The following is a 22505-nucleotide window of genomic DNA, read 5'->3' as shown; positions in this document are numbered from 1 at the left end:
AGTATCACTCCCTGTATATCTAGTAAAGCCAACCAATGCCCTTAAATAGTGCAAGGAGTCCCTTTACCAGTTTTTGGTTAGACGCAATTTCTTCAGGTCTAGCTGTCCCAAAAATTATGTATATCTTGCTGTCCAGTGCCATGCATTTGAAGATTAGGTGTGATGCAGCTTCTTCACCCTCATCACAGATCCTACATTTAGGGTCTTCTTCCGTTATACCCATTGTATGTAGGTGTTTTTGAAATTCCCATGAGTTTCATCTCTTTCCTGCTCAATCCCAGGATTACAGAGCTTCTTTTACAGCATGGCCTAGGCATCATTACCTTACCATGTTTTTGTTTATAGACCTTGGCCCAGTATTCTACGTGATGTTTCCTAAGCCTGTTTCATAGTTCTAGTTTGATCATAGCCTTGGTGATTGTCAGGTCAGGTTCTGGTTCAATGACTGGATTTGTTGCCCCAACCTGGTCAATCTGTTGGCTTGTTCGTTGCCACAGATCCCTGAGTGGTTAGGGACCCCCACTAGGTTTACCCTATTGCATCCCCCTAGCTCCACCAGAGCCCTGTGGCATTCTGCAACAATCTTAGATCTCGTTGCAGGAGCTGCTAATGATTTCAGGGCTGCCTGGCTGGCTGAATAGATGTAGATGCTACAGTCATTGTAGCACTAATGCATATTCTCCTCCACTCGTGCCCTGATTGCAGTAATTTCAGCTTGGAATACTGAGGCCCAGTTTTCTTAGAGAGATGAGGTCCTCCAGTCCTGGCTGAACCTGGAACACCCCTGTCCCAGCACCTTGGCCTGATTTCGACCCATCGGTAAACCAAACAGTGTCCCCCATACGGTGTCGAACTGTTTTTTTCCCATTTCTACCTGCTTCCAATTATTTATTATATTGTATGGCTTGTTGAAACAGCCATTCCTATATTTACCTCACCCACTGTCTTAGTGTGTGATTCTGGATATCCCAGTGAGATCCAGTTTTTATCAGTTTTAAGTCTGTATGCATCAGCTGCTGCCTCCATCTTGACCCAAAAGTGTAGTGGGGGCATATCCAGCGTGGCTTCCATCCCAGCAGTTGGTGTGTGCTAATTCTGCCTGTTATGGTTAAGCAGGCCAGTCTCTGCACCTTAGCAAGCTCCTTAGCTGCAACCTGCTGTTCTACCTTCTTCCACCACACTATGGGCTTGTAGGTAATCCTAGGCCTAACCACTGTGATGTATATCCAGTGCATACCTCTGGGGCTTAGGCCCCAGTTTTTGCCACAAGCCCTTCTGGTACTCACTAGAGTACCTTTCGCCTTTGAGCAGATGTTCTTAATATGAGGGGTCCGTGTTAGTTTCTCATCTAAGGTTACTCCTAGATATTTCACGATCCCTTCACAGGTAGAGTTTCATCGAAGAGCTTCAGATTCCAATTTGAGTGTTGGATATGCCTCTTCGACAATGGCACCACAGAAGTCTTCTTAGGATTACCCCTTAGATCCTGTTTAATGCACCAGTCTTGCACAATGTCTGTGCATCCTGTGTCATATTTCTAACTGTGTCAGTAAATTTGCCAAGTATAACTGTGACAAGGTCATCTGCGTATCCATGACAAAAGCGTTGTCTGGAATTTAGTTCCTCAGTGAGTTCGCTCACCACTAGATTTCACAATGAAGGGGACAGAACTCCTCCTTGTGGACAACCTCTAGTGGTGTTAATTACTATCTTTTCATTCATCATGGCACCCTCTTCCTTCCTCCCACTAAACATGGCCCTAGACCACTTACATATAGTGGTCCCTAGGTCATGCACCTCTGCTGCCCTTACCATGGAATTGAAGGTTGTGTTACTGAAGGCTCCCTCGATGTCCAGGAAGATGCAGAGGGCTATTTCTTGAAAGTGAAGTACTTTCTCCACCCTCCCAATGAGTTGGAGAGCTGTCTTACATGATTTACCTGGTTGATATGTGTGTTGGTTTGAATGTAGAGGGTCCATAATTAGCCTCCTCTCCCCAACATATACATTAACCAATTTTTCCAGCATTTTAAGAATGGAGGACAGATTGAGTGGTAGGAAAGTCAGTTTTGAGGAGCAGTTCTAGTGTCTCATGTGCTGTCTTTGTATATGCCCCATCCTCTTTCCTCAACATACCTCCTGGATTAGTTGGTACTCTAGTGAGGATTCTGTGAAGTGTGGCTTGAGCAGCCATGGTCTCCATGTCCTCATAGAATGCCTTCCAGGATTACTTGTCTAATTTCAAGGTTGTAGTTGACAAGGGCCTCATGATATTTTCCGCATTGTCCTCTATGTCTCGCAAGGTTAAACAGTCTTTGTACCTGTTTCCTTGCATTTCCAAGTTATTGTTCCACCAAGACACACTCCTATAAGTGCACTTCTTAGTGATTGTGCAGTTGTCCTGGTATGAGGTCACTGTGGCAGAGGTAACAACCTCTGCTACTTCCTCAAACTCTACTGGATTCCTTATTGAGGTTTTAATTTATGATAAGCTTAAGTCAAGGTCCCTCCTATATGTCTCCCAGTCTGTTTTCCTGGGACTCCTATAGGCCGTGGTCTGTCTGATTCCCATTTCAACTTTGAATTTAATGTACATGTGGTCTTGCGTGAGGATGGCTCTGATGCCACATGCCATTGTTTGACATAGCAGTCCATCATAATACAGCCAAATGTTATGACAATTACTTCTTTCTTTCTGCTATTCCTGAATGTAGGTCCATTGCCCCTATTCAGGACCTCCAAGCTGTTAGACAAGAGGCATTCAAGAAGGTACTCACCTCTACTATTGGTATCCTTGCTGCCCGACACGAGGTTGTTGGCATTGGCATCACATCCAACAAAGAGTTGGTTACCTTGCCGATGGCAAGCTTGTCAGTCTCTTCGCCTCCAAAGGAGGAGGAGAGCTGTTTTGATAAGGAAGGGAGCCCAAACCATTTCCCTCGTGATACCTTCCTCACGTTGCTGCATACTGATGGTCACTAGGTCCCTGGAGCAGAAATCCATCATTGGCATGAAAGAAATTCCATTTCTTACATAGATGCATGTTCTGGAGTTTCTTAGATTTCTAGCATAAATTAGCTTACCTCCAGTGCCACCGAGGCTTGATACACCCCCTTTATATATCTCATGTACCAGGGCCACGTCTACTTCCTATATCACTAGGCACTGGTTCATGGTTGCAGTGGCCCCTTTGCTGTGCTGCAGATTAATCTGGAGAACCTCCAGTCTCTGTTTTGCTGCCATCATTGCCTCTGAGGTCTTTGATTACCCTGACGGTGACCTGCAAGAATCCTAAAAACAATTTCAGGTCTCGTTCTCACATCGCCTTCAGGGACTTCTCTCCAACCTTCATCACTGGGGTTTGTCCTTCCGGTACAGCCTTCTGGTTGATTACTCTCCAGTCCTGTGTTGTGACTTTTGGGTTCTTGACCCTATTCTCTCAAACAGTCTTTGGAGAGACATCCTTAAGAATCTTTGGTGCCCATATTGATACCTATGCGGTTTTAAGAAGCTCCACTGCTGTCTTGACCAGCAGCTTCACAGCCTCCCACGGAGATATCGTGGGCACCTTGTTCTTAAGCCACAGACAAAAATGAGGACCCCATGATCTAGATAGACCCTTCTGAAGTTGGGTCCAGGACCAGTGTCGCTCCCCCCCCCCCCCCCCCCCCTCCTCCTCCCAATGTTTCCAAAGAGGGCCATCTGTGCGACTTCCTCCTGCTGTGAGGTGATGGCTACCAGTGGATAGCCTCCCTGGATAACTGCCATCTTAAAAACCGAGACTGCAGTACTGTAGGTCTGTTTCCCTATTTCTTGCCTCAACTTTTTCTGGGCTCACTTACCCAGGGAGGAGGGAGTCTTAGATTTCTCCCTTATCCTTTTGTTACCTATCTTTGACGTTGTGGGGGTCTGCGTATCCCCTTCAACCTGAGACAGTTTTTCTTGGGTGTCTTGGGCTCAAGCCCTTTTAATTCCTTCCACTTGTGTTTGGGAAGCCATTTTTTCCCTTCCTTTTGTCTTTGTTCACTGAGGAGTTTCCTCTTCTGGGCCCCAGACAAGGCTCTAATCTTAATCTGGTCCAACTTCTCAGTTACAGTTCCCACTTCCGGCTCAGGTCTAGACCCTGATTCAATAGTGGGAGTGCATTCCATTGATCCTGACCCCAATGTTTGGGTGTCTGAGGTCTCAGTTTGCCCCTCAGTTTGTTTTAATTTATTTCCTTTTGTCATGTCCATCTTGGTCCCATGAGATTTGGGGATCTACACGGTCCATATCATGAAAACCCCACGCAGTGTAAGGCTACTTACTTAGGGAGGTCGTCTGGTATCCCTGAGGCTCCATTTGCAACACATCTTCCCATGTGCCAAGTACCCCTCAGCACAGATCGCATAACACCTTGTTTTGGGAAAGGGAATTGGGTAAGGAGTATGAGTGGATAAAGAAGACAGGACATTGTGGGACACTCTTAGTCTGATCCAGCAGCTAAGGCCTTTCCAGCAGTATGTCGTCAACCTTCAGCATAGCCTAGGTCGTCAACCTTCAGCATAGCCCTCAGCTTCACACGGATATGCAAGCCTCTCCATCCGCACGGACAGTGCTTCATCAAGGTGGTGTCTCCTGGAGAGGGCAGAGGAACATACTGGAGGTGCAATTGACTGAGCAACATTTCACTAAGTCAGCCAATGGACAGTAATGACTGAGAAAGTCAGTGCCTAGAATGAGGTCGGTAATGCCCACGACTGTGAAGGTCCACGAAAATTCGTGTTGAAGGCCTAAATTGAGCAAGGGGGTATGCATCTTGTATGTAGGGATGGCTAAATTGTTGGCAGCATTTATGGGGAGGGAAGAGGGGCTATGATTTAGGAATGGGGAAATATGGATAAATCGGACTCAGTGTCGATGAGGTAGTAGACAGGAGAACTAGCATCATTCAAATCATATATGAATACGCACTTTGAAGTGGTACAGCAACTGGGTGTGCCTACTGCAGGTGGCTGCCAGGGTTTGGGGTCTGCAGTTATCAGCATTCTCGCCAAATCTCTGGTGGTACGGTAGTCGTCAGAGGAGCAGTTAGAACTATGCCAGCAGGGCCGGCATCACACGGGTGGTGGGCGGTCAGTGCCTGACAGTAAGTGTGTCGGGTATAGGCAGGCAACGCTTGCAGTAAGTACTGCCACCTCAGATATTAGAATCGGGTAGAGGTTGCGATCCTTTCTGCTGGTCATTAGCAGCAGGTGGTGTGATTGATGTCACATGTGTGAGGACCTGGGTGGGGGCAGGAGTGGTGGGTGAACAGCAGTTGTGCTGGCGGCTGCAATCCAGAGTGGGGTGATAGCTGTCATTCCGTGATGTAGTTTACGGTTAGAATTCCAGGAAGTTTTCATTGTTTTTTAGTTTTCATTTAAATTTTTGTAATTTTGACTGGTAAGAACTGATAGTCTGATGAAGACTATCTCGCCACTGCAGAACAATACTGTGGCCCTAAAACATAAACGAGACAAAAAAATCCAAATAGAACTTAAGTTCCAAAGGGAATGCACTATTTACAACAACGAAATACAGTGCACACACAAGCGTCTTCCAACAGCAAAATGCTTTTGGACAAAGACTATGCAATTCTTCATAACAACATACTGCTTCCGCTGACCGTGATGTCACAACTGTTCACATCAGGTTCTTTTGAAGAGTTACTAACGGGCTCTTGCCTATGCGCTGTTGAGTCATATGTGAGCAGTACCTTCTACCGCTTCTGCCTACTTGAAGTGTGACTGTTAGGAGTGTTAGATGTATCAGCAGTAGCAAAAAGCAACCAGATGCTACCTGGCAAAATTTTTCCGGCACACCCAAGCTGTCAGATTCATACATGCGCCGAGCAGTCTGAGTTGTAGTGGAGACGGGTAATAGTCTCCACTTTTAGTAATTTTGCTGTTTACTCTTTATTTACAGCTCTCATTTCAAATGAAAACAAAATATAATTCTGTGGCCAGTAGCTAGGAAGTGAAAAACAAAAATTCACATAATTATGGAATGCTGAAATATATGTTATTAGTTTCAGTTTCCTGACCTTATGGCATTATGTCATAATAAAGAAGCAAACATAAGATGATACAGTACCGGTACTCCAAGAAAATTTGTATCCCAAAAAGCTGAATATCAGATTGGGGCCTACATCTTTGTGAATCTGGACACACGAATACGCACTTTAAGTTGGATTATGCATTTTAGTGTTAATAAATTCCGATGTTCTCGGAGTATCATCTGATGTCCTGTTTCGTTTATGAGGTAATGTTAAGATCTCTTAATGCTATGTAAGATCTGTTAATGCTATGTATGAGGCTTGGAACTTTAATAGTGGCAACCATTTATTTATAGCTTGTACAAAATAGACATGTGTTTCAAAGTTTTACTGACCTTCAAAGTAGTCACCAGCATTATGTATAACCCGTTGCCAGTGATGTGGAAGGGGATACTCTTAGCAGTGCCAGATGTGTTGACAGTTCGAGCTGCGCAGTCTATTGCGCGATGAATTTGTAGCAGTTCTGCAGCAAACACCGTGAAGTGTTTCCTTCAGTTTAGTTTCACTTCTGTATCTAAGCTGGTCATAGGTTGTGTTCCAAAAATGAACAGCGTAGAGACAGAAGTGATGACACTTTCTGCAGGATCTGACCATCATTTTGCAGGAGAACGCTCAAGCAGGTACAGTGCAACCTGTTACTGATTGTTTGGCTGATGGGGCTGCTAAGTGCTACACCACCTGCTGCACTCCCCTGACTTAAGCCCTTGTAAGTTCAGCTTGATTTCTAAACTGAAGGAAGCACTTCACGGAATTCACTTCAGAACTGCTAAAAATTCATCAGGCAGTAGACCACGCCACTCGAACTGTGACCACGACTGGCACTGCTAAGAGTCTCCTACGACTTCCACATTGCTGGCAACGGGTTATACACAATGCTGGTGACTACTTTGAAGGTCAGTAAAACTTTGAAACACGTATCTATTTTGTACGAGCTGTAAATAAATAGTTGCCACTATTGAAGTTCCAATCCTTGTACATACGAACATATGGGCTTCCTACGTGGTTGTATTTGCATGGGCAGTAACACCTGTTTTCTGGTGGTGTTTGGTAATTCGTGAAATGAATTCTGACAGGTCGTGGGAAAATATTGCAAATGGTGGTTTGAAAAGCGTTACTATCAAAGTAAATTTAATTTTATGCAAGGTGAATTTGTTAAGTACAAGAATGTTCTTTGAATTTTTTAAATGACAGAGATTTTGAGTCTCATTTAAAGCTTAACACTTTGAAGACCAGACATTTACGCCATTATTTAAAATTTTGCTGGCACATTTGCATGATGTATCTTAAAGTGTAACACACTCAAAAAAGACAAATACTATACGTGAAAGCTTAGCTTTTCTTGTAGCTACACGACGTACATTAATTTAAACCATTAATTTTTCCTATTTTTATGTTTATGCTTTCTAACAGTGATGTTGCTATTGGCTGACTACATCACGTGTCCTATGCTCTGAAGATCTGCTGTCATCGCCTGGCGAGATCACGTGACACGAGCTATGACTGGCTTACAAAAGCATCGCAATCTCAATTTCACTAACGTGCTGTGATTGGTGGAACTTGAATATATACTTCAGTAATACGAAAGTAGGCAGCATACATGTTGCTGCACATCAAAGCACGTTCCATAACACACATTTTTTTTCTTTTTTTTTTTCTGGGGTGTGTTCGCTTTCTTAAGTGCCTGGAAGCTCTATGTCAGTCTATTAAAACTAAACCATTCAAAAGATTGATAAGTTTTACTGTTCTGAGGGAAAGTTTACTGTCACTTAAATAGGGAAAATGTGTATTTTCACCTGGGAGAAAGTGTACTTTTAACCAGGAAATCTGGGATTTTTTTTCCCTGTCCCCATATACGCCCTGTAATGATAAGGGAGCATGTGAGGCCAGAGCAGCCTGTATGGGGGCAGGGAGGTGCACGAGCCAACAATTTAGGAGCAGGCCTTTGCGGAAGATGTGTGGTTTGGATGTGATGTAGCAACAGGGAATGGCACATGTCACCACAAATGGCACATTTCGCATGGTCTCAAATTCAGTTTCCGTTAGGTCAGCTGGATGCATCCCACTCTCACCCACTCTCACCACTTACCTCCCCCACACCATCCACCACTCACAGTGCCCACCCTTGCTACGCACCACCACTTCTCTCCCACACCCTCGGATGATAACAAATCATTTGCCCTTTGCAACTCTGACAGTGCAAAACTGGGTATGATGCACTCTTTTAGTTTACTGTCACTGCTGGAAGGAGGTGGATGTGAAATAATATCTTGGACTTGGGTAGTGGTAGTGAGGTTGAGGTGACTGACAACCATTCTGAATTTCATTGCATCACTTATTGTAGAGCACCCTGCAAAAACTGCTGCAATAGAAGTACCCCACAAGCATGGGTTTCACAAGTTGAAGGGGAGCAAGTGGACAGCCACATGACTGAGGGGAGTGTCTGCAGAGATGGCTTGTGCTGGTCACATTGCACTGTTGGTCAGCTGAGTCAAGTGGTTCTGTAGTGCTGACAGTTGTGTGCGATGTTCTGACACCTCCGAAGTGCTTGTAGGTGCTGGGGTGAGAGGGGTATGGGAGGCTGCTGGTTGTAGAGCCCATTGGGCATGACCACTGCAGGAGTGGGCAGCAACATTGTGAATTAGCAGTGTGTTGCATCATGTAGTGTGGTACTGGCAAACAATGTTGTGGAGAAGAAGGTAAGCAGAACACGCTCACTGTGGATGAAGCAATACAATCTCCACTGTTTGTTGCCGAGGGAAGGAGGGTTCAGTACACTGCACAGTAAAACTGTGAATTGTCAAAGTGTGCGGTACCAGAGCATTTGATAGTGCACGGCACCCACTTCGTGAGCAGCGAGGATGGGTGAGGAGTGGTGCTGTGAGATGAGCGCAGGGTGTGGGAGGCGCATAGCGGTGTGCACATTGGGAGGGCTTGCATGGAAGGGTGTGGGGAGGGAGTGACAGTGTGTAACTAGGTTGGGTGCTATGAGTAGAGGACGGTGTGGGAGGAGGCAGGTGGTGAGTGGGGTAAGTCCAGCCAACCTAACGGAAACTGAATTTGCATCCATGTGAGGTGTGTCAGTTGGAATAATAAAAAAGAAGAACCAGTGTGGTCTGGTAGTGAGACTTGGCACTTTGGTTTAGATGGGGTCACCAGTGAAGGAACAATTTAAGGGTTTCCCTCAATGCTCATAAAAGCAAACATCTACATCTACATCTACATCTACATGTCTATAGAGGCATCCTAATCAATAAGGACAAACAAAGAATAATGAAGTGTACTGAAAGAAACACCTGAGCTTGTTTTTAGGCATTTATTTCTAAAAATTAAGTACTACAGCAAAATTTAATGAGTTACAAACTCGTAAGCAAGTGGGGTCCTCGCTCGTGACAGAGTCTTTGAAGAGGGTGAACTATTACACAGTTTACAGTATTTTGTATGACCTCATCTGGTGGTGCAAGAAGACAATTGCTTAGATGGGGAACATAACACAGGGCTTTTGCTGGAGTGAAGCCTGTACATAGGTCTTTCTCTCATTAGGTGAACAGCAGGCAACACGGAACAGGACGTGGGTGTGAAATCTTGCTGCTAGCACAAACTCTGGCGAGATGCAGCAGCTAATCGTGTGAGCCACATAGCATTGCATGGAATGAGTTGCAATAGCATGGCCGGGAAATGTTACCTACTTGAAATGAGAGCAGAGACTGATTGAGTGATGCTTCAGCATTCATGACTCCCAGAAAGCATGGCAGTCGAAGGTCTACCTGCGGCAGAAATGACCAACGAGGATACTGAGGAGATGCGGTGGTATGTTGATCAGCAGGAGCTTTGCTGATCGCGGGTCAGCGCAGCATGGCATCTGCTACCACAAATGGAGGTGAATGGAAGGAGTGGCCACAAATTTACGTAACAACAACAAAATTTGTAAAACTAACTCATTCCATATTGTATGATGCATTCACAACATGGGTCACCAGAACACAGAAGAAATAGGTAATTTAGCATTAAGCTAATTACTAATTTATAGTACAAAGCTACTGTATTATTTATTGTATTTCACATATAAACAATGGGAAAAGATCACATCGCTTGCATCCAAAATGCTCAGTCTCAGACGACTCATTATCTTGCTCACAAATTCCAAAATGAAATTGCTTAGTTGTTGGGGTAAAGAATGAAAGAACTATTACTTTTAACTTAAAATAGTCAAAATACTTTTCTATTGTTTTAAGCCGCGCTTCTGGCTTCGCACACACAGAACAGGTTTCAGTAATTGTTAGATTCGTGTTTCTTTACCCCTACACAGAAAAAATTAAAGTAAAGGAACATTTTTGTGCTTTTTTGGTATCACAGATGCCAGTGGTCAGGAGCTAATTACATTGTACTACATTTTTATATGATCATGCAACACTGATTTGCAAGATATGTGTGATAAAATCCCAATGATAATGGTGCAGATATGAGAGGCAAAATTATAGACCTTAGAAAAGAATACTCTTGTACCTTTGACATCCCATGTGCAGCACCCAGTCTCAGTTGACAAGTGAATGAAGGTGCAAGAAGTCCTAGAAACAAGACAGCTATGCCCAACCCACATTGCCAAATACTTATTAATACTATCTGCATTGTCTGTTAATGTCATTGTTTTACTACCCAAACAGAGAGCAGGTTTGAAGCATTGCAAGGACTTCATTTCAACTTAGGAAAGCTTTATGTGTTATAACAAATTTATTCATATTGAGAACACTCTCTCTGAAACAGGAAATGTGGTCAATTCTTAAGCAGCAAAGTTAGAATTTCAAATTAACCAACTCCATAATTATTATGTACTACATACTGCCCAAAACTAATACTGTAGATCTTTCAGACATGCTCAGAAAGATATCTCGAGTAAAAGCTGAATTAGTCTGAATGTGATCTTAGAGTTCATAAAAATGATCAGTACTGCAAAAGAAGATAGTGAAGAAGTTGAAGCTGAGGCAGAATTTTGTGTACCAAGAGGACAGACATTATTCACTTGACCATGCAGGACCATACAGGCATCTCACACACCATGCTACTTCATCTCTATGCCATAGTTCATCCTAGCGGCTAGCGAGTGGTGGCATTGTAATTTCTTGGCAACCCATGACCATCTGCTTTCAACTGGTGAGAGATTTAGAAAAGAAGCTGATCAGGGCAAGAGTCAGATATCCTCTGTATTGATGTAATTCAAAGTAGCACAGGCAATGTGCCGTTTTGTGTTATCTCATTGAAAGCTGATATCATGGACACCTCAAAGATAGGGCACAGTCACTAACCTTAACACATCAGAAATGTAATGTCTGCTGTCCAGATTACCAGCTGTGCAAACCAGAGGTAACTGTGCTATGTTCCCAATGGTGCCATCACACAAAATGTTGGGCCTGTGTGACAGCTAATGCAGTCTGACAATTCTCCTTGGAGCCTCTGCACACTGACACCTTCCGCATGATACTGCACACAGAACTGGGACTCATCTCAAGATATAATGCAGTGCCTCTCCTTTGCCAACTACTGTTGTTGGATACACCACTGTTGACACACCTCCCTCCTCTCGCCACCACTTGCCCGCCACTACAATGAACTCTGCCACAGAGATGAAGTGCCATGGGATGACATACATGTATCTCTTACCCAGACTCGGTTAAACTTGATGGCCATTCGAGTTTGAGGTATTGTTGCCACCAGCAGGTGGCTGTTGACAGCAATGGCATAGTGTTATGAGTTTTTTTTTTTTTTTTTTTTTTTTTTGTTTAATACAGTGCGGTGCTCTCCACAATTTCCAACTTGTGTCAGTTTAATACTGTTGTTAGAAATACCACGCTTTTTTCACTTCGTTTCTTCCATTAACTAAAATCTACATAAAATGAAAATTGATGCTGTGTTTACAACCAAGTGTTAACTTCTGCTTGCTGGATAATTGTTACATGTTTTCATGGATCCATTACAGTGTTTTAAATAATTTCCTGATAGCATCCATTTGACAGTGTTAGAAAATATTGTGCTTCTATAGTTTTCATTCACTTCATGTCTGGTACTACTTATGTTCAACAAACTTTGAACATGTTACTCTATTTCTGCCCGACACCTAGAAGTAGCTCCAAAGCTCACCAAAATATAAGTTTTTACTGATTATTACTTTACTACAATTTAAGTTTATAGTGCTTTTTAGTTTACTGTAAGAGTAGATCATGCATGACAAATGTGAATGCTGCCTTAGGTTAATTGTTATGGGAGAAACGTGTGGACTCTGGGTTGGTGTTTCACTGGCAAAATGTCAGATGAGGCCCTTCCATGGAGTTGTACATTATATAGTTGAGACAAGAAAATCATGGAACAAGGAAGAAAGATATGTGCCCTCTAGGCATAATTAGAAATAGCATATTTTTAATTAGATAGGGTGAAGGGGGGAAATAGACCATGGGAGCTGGGAGAAGGTGACAAGTAATAGACAAAAGGAGAAAACATCAGAAATTACGTTTCAAATTCCAGCTAACAATCAGTTTGACTCCTCACCTGAAGTGGGGGAAGAACCACAACAGTTTTTAAGCTTAATAGGGTGCAGCAGACTTGCAAGAATGACATTAAGGCTAGGTCAGTAAAAAGTCACGTACAAAGAAGAGAATCTTGCTACTTGGGAGCAGACACAGGAAAGATGTAGACAAACTGCTACAGGAAATGCTAGTTGTAGCTTAGCCAGGAGACACAATACATAGGGGCTTTAGATTTTGATGTTGAGGGTACTGCATGACTAGAAACTTACAATATAGCATTAAAGGTGAGCTGGAGCAGAAACAGCACACACTCGCATGGTTTGTGGAGGTTTTGCATCAACGTCACCAGTCCTGAGTTAACACAGCCGTCAGCTGTGTGAAGAAAGATCTAAGTTAATTACTTTTGACTGAAACAAAGTATCTTATCTGTTCTGTGCCTGTTGCTGTGGTTAGGAGATGGGGATGCTCTAAAACATGGGCTGCACCCAAATAGGAGGGGGAAGGAAAGATTACCTGAGCACCTTGCAGAAAGTATAAGGGAGTCACAAGCAAACAAGACCAAATACCTGTGATTACTACAATCAAAGAGGCATATTTTTTATGATAGTGTCAGGTTACAGATAGAGAGTATTGAATGAAATTATAGCAGTACAGGACCTTAATATGTGTAACAGTTTCCGGAAAAATAAAATTAATATGTTTCATCAGAACATTAGAGAGTGAAAAACAAAATAGATAAGATTACTGTATTCCTGTAAAATGTGGAAAATTCTGAAGTTATTGATGTTCTGTGCCTCTCTGAACTTGATGCAACCATGTTGATGGAGAATTTAGACATCAGGGTTTGAAGGCAAGCATCATTTTTATGGAAAAAGGAGGAGTTGCAACATATGTAAAAATTGGACACACAGTCAAAAATATTGGAACAAATAATTTTTGTGTTGATCAGAACCTAGAAGCATCTGCTCATCTACAGATCCCCTGTAGGAAACTTGCAGCTATTTATGAGAAATGTTGATGCATTATTGAGCTACCTGTCAGATGAGAAAAGCAGTTAGAAGTTTGTGGAGATTTCAGTGGAGATTTATTAAAAGATACGGACAGGAAAAATGAACTAGAATTATTATTTGGGTGTTTCAGCTGAAGTAGGTAGGTAGTTTTCGAACTCATGTGCAGTATAATATTAGTACAAACAATGAAATAATGACAATATTATGAAAAGTATAAATTGCTACTCATCATGTAGTGGAGATGTTACGTCACAGATAGGCACAACAACAACAAAAAACTGTCAAACAAGTAAGGTTTTGACAAAAAGGCCTTCATCCAAATTAGACAAAACATACACATACACATGCATGAACTTTGTCTCTGGCAGCCAGAGACTGTGGTCATGTTTGCTTTTTGCTTGTGTGTGTCTGAAAGCTTACTTATGTGACAGTATTTTTGTTGTGCTATTTGTGAGTCAACATCTCCGCTATATGATGAGTAGCAAGCCATCCTTTTCATAATAATGTCAAAATAGTAGTACACTGATTGATAACATTTCTAAATAATGCAGATAAAAAAAAATAATAATTGCAAACTGACTGGTTGTCCTGTCATCTATTTGACAATCTCTGTATTCCGTAACAATTAAACTAAATGACAGTACTGTGACTGATAACTCATAAGTTGCAAGTACTTTTAACAATCACTTTCTAAACATAGCAGGGAATATAGGATTAAATGATTCTGTTGAAGAAACAACAGAATATATTAAAAATGACATTCCACAAAACTTTAAGTAACTACAAGTAGCACTAAATTCTTCGCTGAAATTAATACAATTACAGAAACTCAAAAAACAAAAGCTCATGTGATGTTAATGGAAATTCAAACAGAATTCAGAAAAGTTGTTAGTAGAATAAGATTTTCACTCTGCAGTGGAGTGTGCGTTGATATGAAACTTCCTGGCAGATTAAAATTGTGTGCCGGACCGAGACTCGAACTCAGCACCTTTGCCTTTCACGGGCAAGTGCTCTACCAACTGAGCTACCCAAGTATGACTCACGCCCCGTCCTCACAACTTTACTTCCGCCAGTACCTCGTCACCTACCTTACAAACTTTACAGGAGCTCTCCTGCGAAACTTGCTAGTTCGCAGGAGAGCTTCTGTAAAGTTTGGAAGGTATGAGATGAGGTACTGGCGGAAGTAAATCTATGAGGACGGGGTGTGAGTCTTGCTTGGGTAGCTCAGTTGGTAGAGCACTTGCCTGCGAAAGGCAAAAATCCCGAGTTCGAGTCTCAGTCCGGTACACAGTTTTAATCTGCCAGGAAGTTTCAATGTTGTTAGTGGTATGTGCAATGCATCACTGGCACAGGGAATTTTTCCAGACAGCTTAAGACGTGCAATTATTAAACCTCTTCCTAAAAAGGGTGACAAGACAGACTTAAGCAATTATCATTTAATTTCATTCCTGATACCTTTTTCCAAAATATTCAAAAAATTAATGTACTCCAGAGTAGTCAGGCAATTAAATGGAAACAATTTACATAGGATATCACAATTTGGATTCCAGAAGGATTGCTTTACTTAGAATGCTATGTGTATTTTCACTCGTCACACAGTACAAGCCTTAAATACTAACATATTGCTAGTTCATATATTTTATGATCTTTCCAAGGCTTTTGATTGTGTAGATCATAATACTCTCTTAGAAAAAAACTCAAGTCTTATGGAATTGATGGCTTTTCACACAGTTGGTCTGAATCATACTCAACAAACAGAATGCAAAAGGTTGTGCTGAATAATTTAGACGATGTTGGAAAGGTAGAATATTTTAGTGACTGGGGGGAACAAAAAATAACAAAGGAAGTCCTACAGGGTTCATCCAGTTAAAATTCAACATGCAAACTTGGTACTTTTTGCAGATTATGCTAGTTTTATAATGAATTCTATTAGAGAGAATTAACATTCAACATGCAAACTTGGTACTTTTTGCAAATTATGCTAGTTTTATAATGAATTCTATTAGAGACAAAGCAACAGAAGAGCTGGTAAACATTTTCCAAAGAATTATTAAGCGGCCATCTAAAAATGGACTCTCCTTAAATTTTGAAAAAACACACTACATTCATTTCTGTACAATAAATAGACTCATAACAACAATTGATGGAAAACATGAGCAGGAGTCAGTAAATAGTGTAGAATGCTCCAAATTTTTGGGTTACATATTGATGAAAACTTGAACTGGAAGAAGCATATTGCTGAGCTTTTCAAACAATTAAGTTTAGCTACTTTTGCTCTTCATATAATTGCTAGTCTTGGAAACAAACATAACCTTCTGGCATATTTCCTCTCAATAATGACATACGAAATGATTTTGAGCGCTAACTCATCTCCAAGAGAGTAAGTATTGATTGCACAAAAGTGAGCAGTAATTATATGTGGTGTTCACTCATGGATGTCATATAGATACGTCTTCAATGAGCTAGGCATTTTAACTGCACTGTCACAACACACGTTTGCTGATGAAATTCATCGTAAATAATCCATCACAATTTGAGACAAACAGCGATGTAAATACCTTCAACACTAGAGGGAAAAAATGACCTGTCAGTGGCTCAGAAAGGAGTTCAATTTGCAGCAACAGAAGTATTTGATCAATTGCCCAATAACATAAAATGTCTGAGAAGAAGTGAAGCACGTTTTAAATCTAATTTAAAATCATTTCTACTGGTCAACTTCTTTTTTTCCCTTGAAGAATTTCTGCTTACAAACTGATAGCCAGTAAAAAAACACTAAATTGTTCAGATCTATGGAACATGCAACGAACCAACCAACCAACCAACCAACCAACCAGAGTATCAGCTCTTTTTAGTACACATCACAATCTGTATGCAACCAATCATCTGCAAATTTAATAATGTATTCTTCCTGCTGTATTGTATACACACAATAAACAAAAAAAATATTTATTTACTATCCTTCATAATGTTGCAATTTTAATAACCAACAGGGTTTCTTAATATACTTCATCTCAGCTGTTATTTTTCTGTGACCATATACTGATCAGTTCCATAATGATGGTGGTATGGCAAATAAGTACATTCTGTGCTCTCCTACTTATGTCTTTGTACACTCAGTTTAATACACCTCCAAATGTAGGTGTTTAGATTGTCAACAGTATTAATTGTGAAATTATACATAGGACATAAAGTCACTTGGTTCTGGTTATTACACATTTGTTTTGGTAAATATTGGTGCAGAATTCATATCAAAGTAATGGCTGTAGCATCGATAGACCCGGAATGGAAAACATGTTCCACATGTTCACCATTTTGCAGCACAGATTATTGTAGTCACATTTGTACCTTGTCGCCAAATCTTCCGAAATTTTACAGTATAAGTTTACTAAGATTGACCCGAGTTAAAATGCATTTTTGTGGTTTCCTGTTGTACAGATTTTGGGGCTTTTATATTAAGCCTCCTCCATGATGTTCTGAAACACTGTTTAAAATTATACGAAGGCCAATTCTTTCTCAAAGGAAATGAAACTCAACATTGACAGGTCATGGCCACGTTGCACCCTGCACAAACCAATATGCTCATAGTGGTAGACACGTTCTCATGACTGGGGGAAAATTGGTTTTGCAGTACTGTGCATATAGTGGCTGTAGAGAAAAACCAACACGCGTGCACAAGCATACACATACACAAAATCACACTCACTTTTCCCAGATACATTTATTTCATGTGCACTACTAAAAACTTTGTTTGTTGATGTGAAAGAATATTTCATTAAAAAACGTCTAGTGAAACACTGACTTTCTCTCTGTCACCCAATTTTCAGTACTTATTTTTGCATCATATCTCTTACCCTGAGCTGATATCCCCATATACTCTTTAGCCACTTACTCTCCTAAGCAGGCCCACTACGTTGCTATTGACAATATAACATATTGTTCTGAGCATACTAGGTGCTTAAGTGTCACAGGAACACTTGATTTCTGGGAACAATACACAATCTCTGCCTTTTGTACAATAGTCTAACCTCTTTTGTCTACAGGCATTACAAAATTGTGAGTATTACTTGTAATGCCACCTGACACAATTTCCATCAAAAATTAACTCTGATGCCTTGGATTTATAGCTTCAAGGGTAAAAGGAATGCTGGTGACATTTGTACCATAATTTGAGTTGCATGGTGTGTAGAAAATGTTGGAATTTTTGGAAAATTACAGTAATATGCAGCTTTTTATATATTTTTGTTCATTTCGTGTGCAGCGTCTAAAGAGTGAATAATTTGATTTTTTCCCTGACATACAGTCTCATGTTGGGTGGCTGACTGTTGCCATTATGATCTTTTGGTGGACAACCGATGGCCCACAGGCTGCATCTGGCCTGCATTTGGTTTCAGTCTGGTCCATGGAAGAAATTTATGGGGGAGAGACATTTAGCTGTCTTGTAGATTTGTGTTTAATTTTGGCAGTTTCTGTCTATGATAATATTCATCTTCTCTTGAAGAGGCATATTATAGGTATAATTTATTCTGATGGCATGTTGGAAAGTTTAGTGCTGATTTACATTATCCATAAACAACACAGGTAATATACTTTTGAACTTATGTGTTAGGAGTCCTATGATCACACCACAAGAATACTGCTTTCTTATTAGCTGTACAGACTAAAAGTTTTAGTGAGCTCTGGTTTCATGCTTGTGAGCAGTTTTGTCCATTTTGTGCAGTGTTATGAATGTACGATTCATGCCTATCATCTGCTGTAGTGGAAATGTGACTTTTAGGGACGTCACTCGTCAATATAACAATAATCTTATGGAGAGTGTTGTGTTGTCAATACTGGAAATATTGTCAAACTATGTTAATACCAAACAAAATACTTCCTGTTACCAATACATATTGGGCATTAGTAAATAGTTCTTGCCTGCTTTGATGTTTTAGAGCACTGCAGCTGCTGAAATTGAAGGAAATTTATAATAAATTATCTGCAACCAGTTGTTTTTATAAGAGTTTATGTTTCTGTGATGACATTTGAAGATGCCTCCTGCTAGGCCATTTACAGATGTTTATATTTATTTGTATCCTCTGAATATTGTTTCTTTACTAATGACATTGCTGAATTTTGCAGTGGAAGTTTTTAAGATAGCTATTGTAAAATCTCAAAGTAAGGAAACAGTATTCATGACATGTAAATAATTGCAAACATCTAAAGATGGGATGAACATAAAATGAATGTACTCTCAAAAACACATGTTTTTACACATGTTTGTTGAAGTGGTATGTGGAAAAGGGGTACCACTTATATCAGCCCATTACCTGATAAACGTTACCGTCATGGACACTATAATTTTGACTTTCGCCACTCAAAGCACTGCTGTTGCATCATGTGATGAGGCGCAATAACTTAAGTATGTGAATCAGGCCCGCAAGCGACTAGAAGTTAACCCATGCCTTGCTGAAACCTTTAAAGACCTCCTGTTCTTGAAATGTCATTCTCAGAAATTGACTGTTGCAGCAGTTCACTGTCTTAACTTGGATAGCGAAAGGAATAGCTTTCAAATAAGTCACTTTTTCTACATGTGAAACAAATAAAATAATATACTTGAGTATTCATGCTTACTTACATTACTAGATTTTTTAATCTGTCGATTATGAGCTTTTCAGAAGAATACTACATCATAAATCTTAAAACCTTTCCCTTGCTTTCAGGTATCTTTTAGGTTTTGGTCAAGTAACGTACTACTTAGGATACAGTGCTCTACAGGATTTCTTTCCAGTAATGAAACTGCGCCCTAACCCATCATGTGAAGATAATTTTTGTAGGAAAAGACAGCAAGAAGAAGCTGCAAAGCCTCAAACAGCAAATGCTGAGGAATGCATAGAAAAGCATTCACAGGAAAATGTTGTACATGAAGATAACGAATGGGGTAAGCTCTATTCAGTATGTTTTTATACACAAACTTAATTGAGAAAATTACCAGATCATTAGCATGAAACAGTTGAATTATGGATTTTAATCATAAATTCTTGGGAAATGGTAAACAAAGAATTAAAAGCTATAGAGAAGTCAGTAAAGAGAAGAGGGGAAAATGCAAGTGTACCTTCATACCACCATAAAGAAGCTAGCTTTATCAGACACCTATTCAGCGTGTGTTGTGTTGTGTTGTGTTGTGTTTTGTTTGTTTGTTTGTGTGTGTGTGTGTGTGTGTGTGTGTGTGTGTGTGTGTGTGTGTGTGTAAAAGAAGTATTTTATCTACTGTTTGATGATTTGCTGCACTTTTATACCAAAGTTTAATTTATTGTGAATAGTCATTTTTTTATGCGATTTGTAATTAAAAGCAAAAAAGTTGTTTTATTAAAAATTATGATTAAGTATTTTTTAATTATCAGTTTCATTTGAAAATAAATATACAGGGTGTTACTAAATTCCCTTCCCAGACATCGAGGTCACGTGGTGGGCACCAAGGAGGTTAAGTTTTACATAAGAACTTATGTCTGGAAACATACCATTTTCCCCCTAAACTTAAAATACCACAACACATATTCAAATCACCTGCATTTTCAGTGCCACTGACTAGGGTAATAATTACATCATTCACCAATCACCAGATGTCCCACGCCCACTACAGGTTTGTTTACATGCAATTCTGTTGAGTTTGTGATCTGCCCAGAGAGGTCTGTACCTACTATTGTGCTTGTGGTTTTTGTTCATACTGTATTCTTGGACAGTAGCAATCATTCACTACAGTACAGAATGCAAGCTGTACATAAATTTCATTTTTAGTGTGATGCTATTGACCATGGTGAACTTCACATTGGTGGAATACATTGCCATGATCTTATTGTATGGCAAAACTTGTCAGTTGTATGCAGAGCATTTTCCACAACCCCTGCCATCTTGCATTCCCTCTGTGCTACGACCTAGCGAGGTGGTGCAGTGGTTAGCATACTGGACTCACATTTGGGAGGATGACGGTTCAAATCTGTCTCCAGCCATCCTGATTTAGGTTTTCCTCGATTTCTCTAAATTGTTTCAGGCAACTGCCAGGATGGTTCCTTTCAAAGGGCACGGCAGTTTTCCTTCCCCATCCTTCCGTAAACCGAGCTTGTGTTCCGTCTCTAATGACCTCATTGTCGATGGGACACTAAACACTAATCTCCTCCTCCTCCTCCTCCTCCTCCTCCTCCTCTGTGCTACGGTGTACCAGCAGGCCACAGACATGGTTACATTAACTGCCAGTAGGGCTGACTGTGGTGTTGCATAGTTCTGATGTACACATGAGGTTGAAGAGGCTGTACTCCATGCAATGACAGAGGATGCGATGATGAGTGCCAGAAATATAGGAAGTTGATAGAATGTGAATTATGGAACTGTTTGGTGTGTTCTGCTTAAAGGTAAAGGCAGTTGAGTTGTTTTATTAAAAATTATGATTAAGTATTTTTTAATTGACATTTTCATTTGAAAATAAATATACAGGGTGTTACTAACTTGTTTTATTCAGCAGACAGTGACAAAATAGACGTAATCAGATCGAGAAACCATACCAGTCTTGGGCATTATTTCTGTTAACAGCTTTTTCAGTATTAGATAATGACATTTCGATTTTTCATATAGCAAAACGTTTGACGGTCTTTGATGAGGTGACAGATTCTTTCGCGGAAAGGTAAGCACACCATGTAAAGCTGTGACAAGATTAGAGAGAAAAAATGCTAGGAGCTAAGGATTGAAGAAATGTGTACTTTCTTGCTTGTCTCTTGTCTTTATTGATTTTATGTATCCTGTATTTAATTTTATGACGCAAAATAGCAAGTTATTAACTAATAGGCTATAAAGAGTGCAAATTTTCTTAAGTGTTCTTGTTCTCCCGATTACAAATAATCCCATCTGCTATTAATTGCAAGATTTCTTTTTAAAAAAAAAAAAAAAAAAAAAAAAAGAGAGAGAGAGAGGCACGCTGTCAAACCAGCCAACTGAGAGCAGGACATTTCAATTTCCACTATTCTGAATATAGTTTGATGGCATCCATTACAAAATATACACATTTCCATTCCACAGAGCGAAATACAGTGATGTGCGGTAGAAGAATGCTTTATGAAGAGGCATGGCACTGCACTTTCGCACACTTATGTCTTACATTTCCTCTAACACGTATGTTTTATGTTTCAGACTTTTCAGAAAGATGTGCACTACAAGATGAACATGTGTTTGAAAAGTCGTTTTTTTAATATTGACCTGGTTTGCAAATATCGTAGATTCGGGGCTGATGTGCAGAGCAGTCTGAGTTATAGTGGGTAGTCTCCATGTGACCCGTGTTTACATTTAGTGATTTTTCTGTTTCCCCCTCGTTGCCAGCCAGTGTGGACGAGTGGTTCTAGGCGCTTCAGTCTCGAACTACGCGACCGCTACGGTCACAGGTTCGAATCCTGCCTTGACATGGATGTGTGTGATGTCCTTAGGTTGGTTAGGTTTAAGTAGTTCTAAGTTCTAGGGGACTGATGACCTCAGATGTTAAGTCCCATAGTGCTCAAAGCCATTTGAACCATTTTTTCCCCGTTGTTTACTCTCATGTCACATGAAAACAAAATGGATATCTGTGGACGGGAGCTATCAAGTGAATTAAAATACATTCACATAATTATGGAAGGCTAAAATATGTAATTAGTTTCAGATTTTATTCTATTTCCACCATTCTGAGTCGAGCATTAATCGCCTTGTGGAACAATGAAGTTGTTTTTGTCTGGTTGCAAAAGAAATTTGACTTTTATTAAACTTTTCCGCAGAGGCAGTCAATGTATTTGAAATGAAATGTTTAATTCCACAGTATTGGCTAGTTTCAACTGGTCACTGCATTCCAAGTGCACGTTCTCATCTTCTAGCTTGTATGGCATTATGCCATAATAAAGAACCAAACAT

The 22505-nt window shown here is 40.5% G+C and overlaps 1 protein-coding gene across 1 annotated transcript in view; it reads left to right on the top strand.

The window, feature by feature from the left end:
- LOC126353233 (ubiquitin-like modifier-activating enzyme 5) overlaps positions 1-22505 on the top strand; it is a 101690-nt gene that overhangs the window by 53784 nt on the left and 25401 nt on the right. Inside the window, exon 6 of the mRNA XM_050002749.1 lies at positions 19301-19518. Coding sequence (XP_049858706.1) covers positions 19301-19518 — 218 coding nt within the window. The remainder of the gene's footprint in view (positions 1-19300; positions 19519-22505) is intronic.

The sequence above is a fragment of the Schistocerca gregaria genome, chromosome 1 (genome assembly GCF_023897955.1).
Source record: "Schistocerca gregaria isolate iqSchGreg1 chromosome 1, iqSchGreg1.2, whole genome shotgun sequence".
Lineage (NCBI taxonomy): Eukaryota > Metazoa > Arthropoda > Insecta > Orthoptera > Acrididae > Schistocerca > Schistocerca gregaria.
Note: the sequence above shows the minus strand (reverse complement) of the source record. Positions and strands in the feature narration are given on the sequence as shown.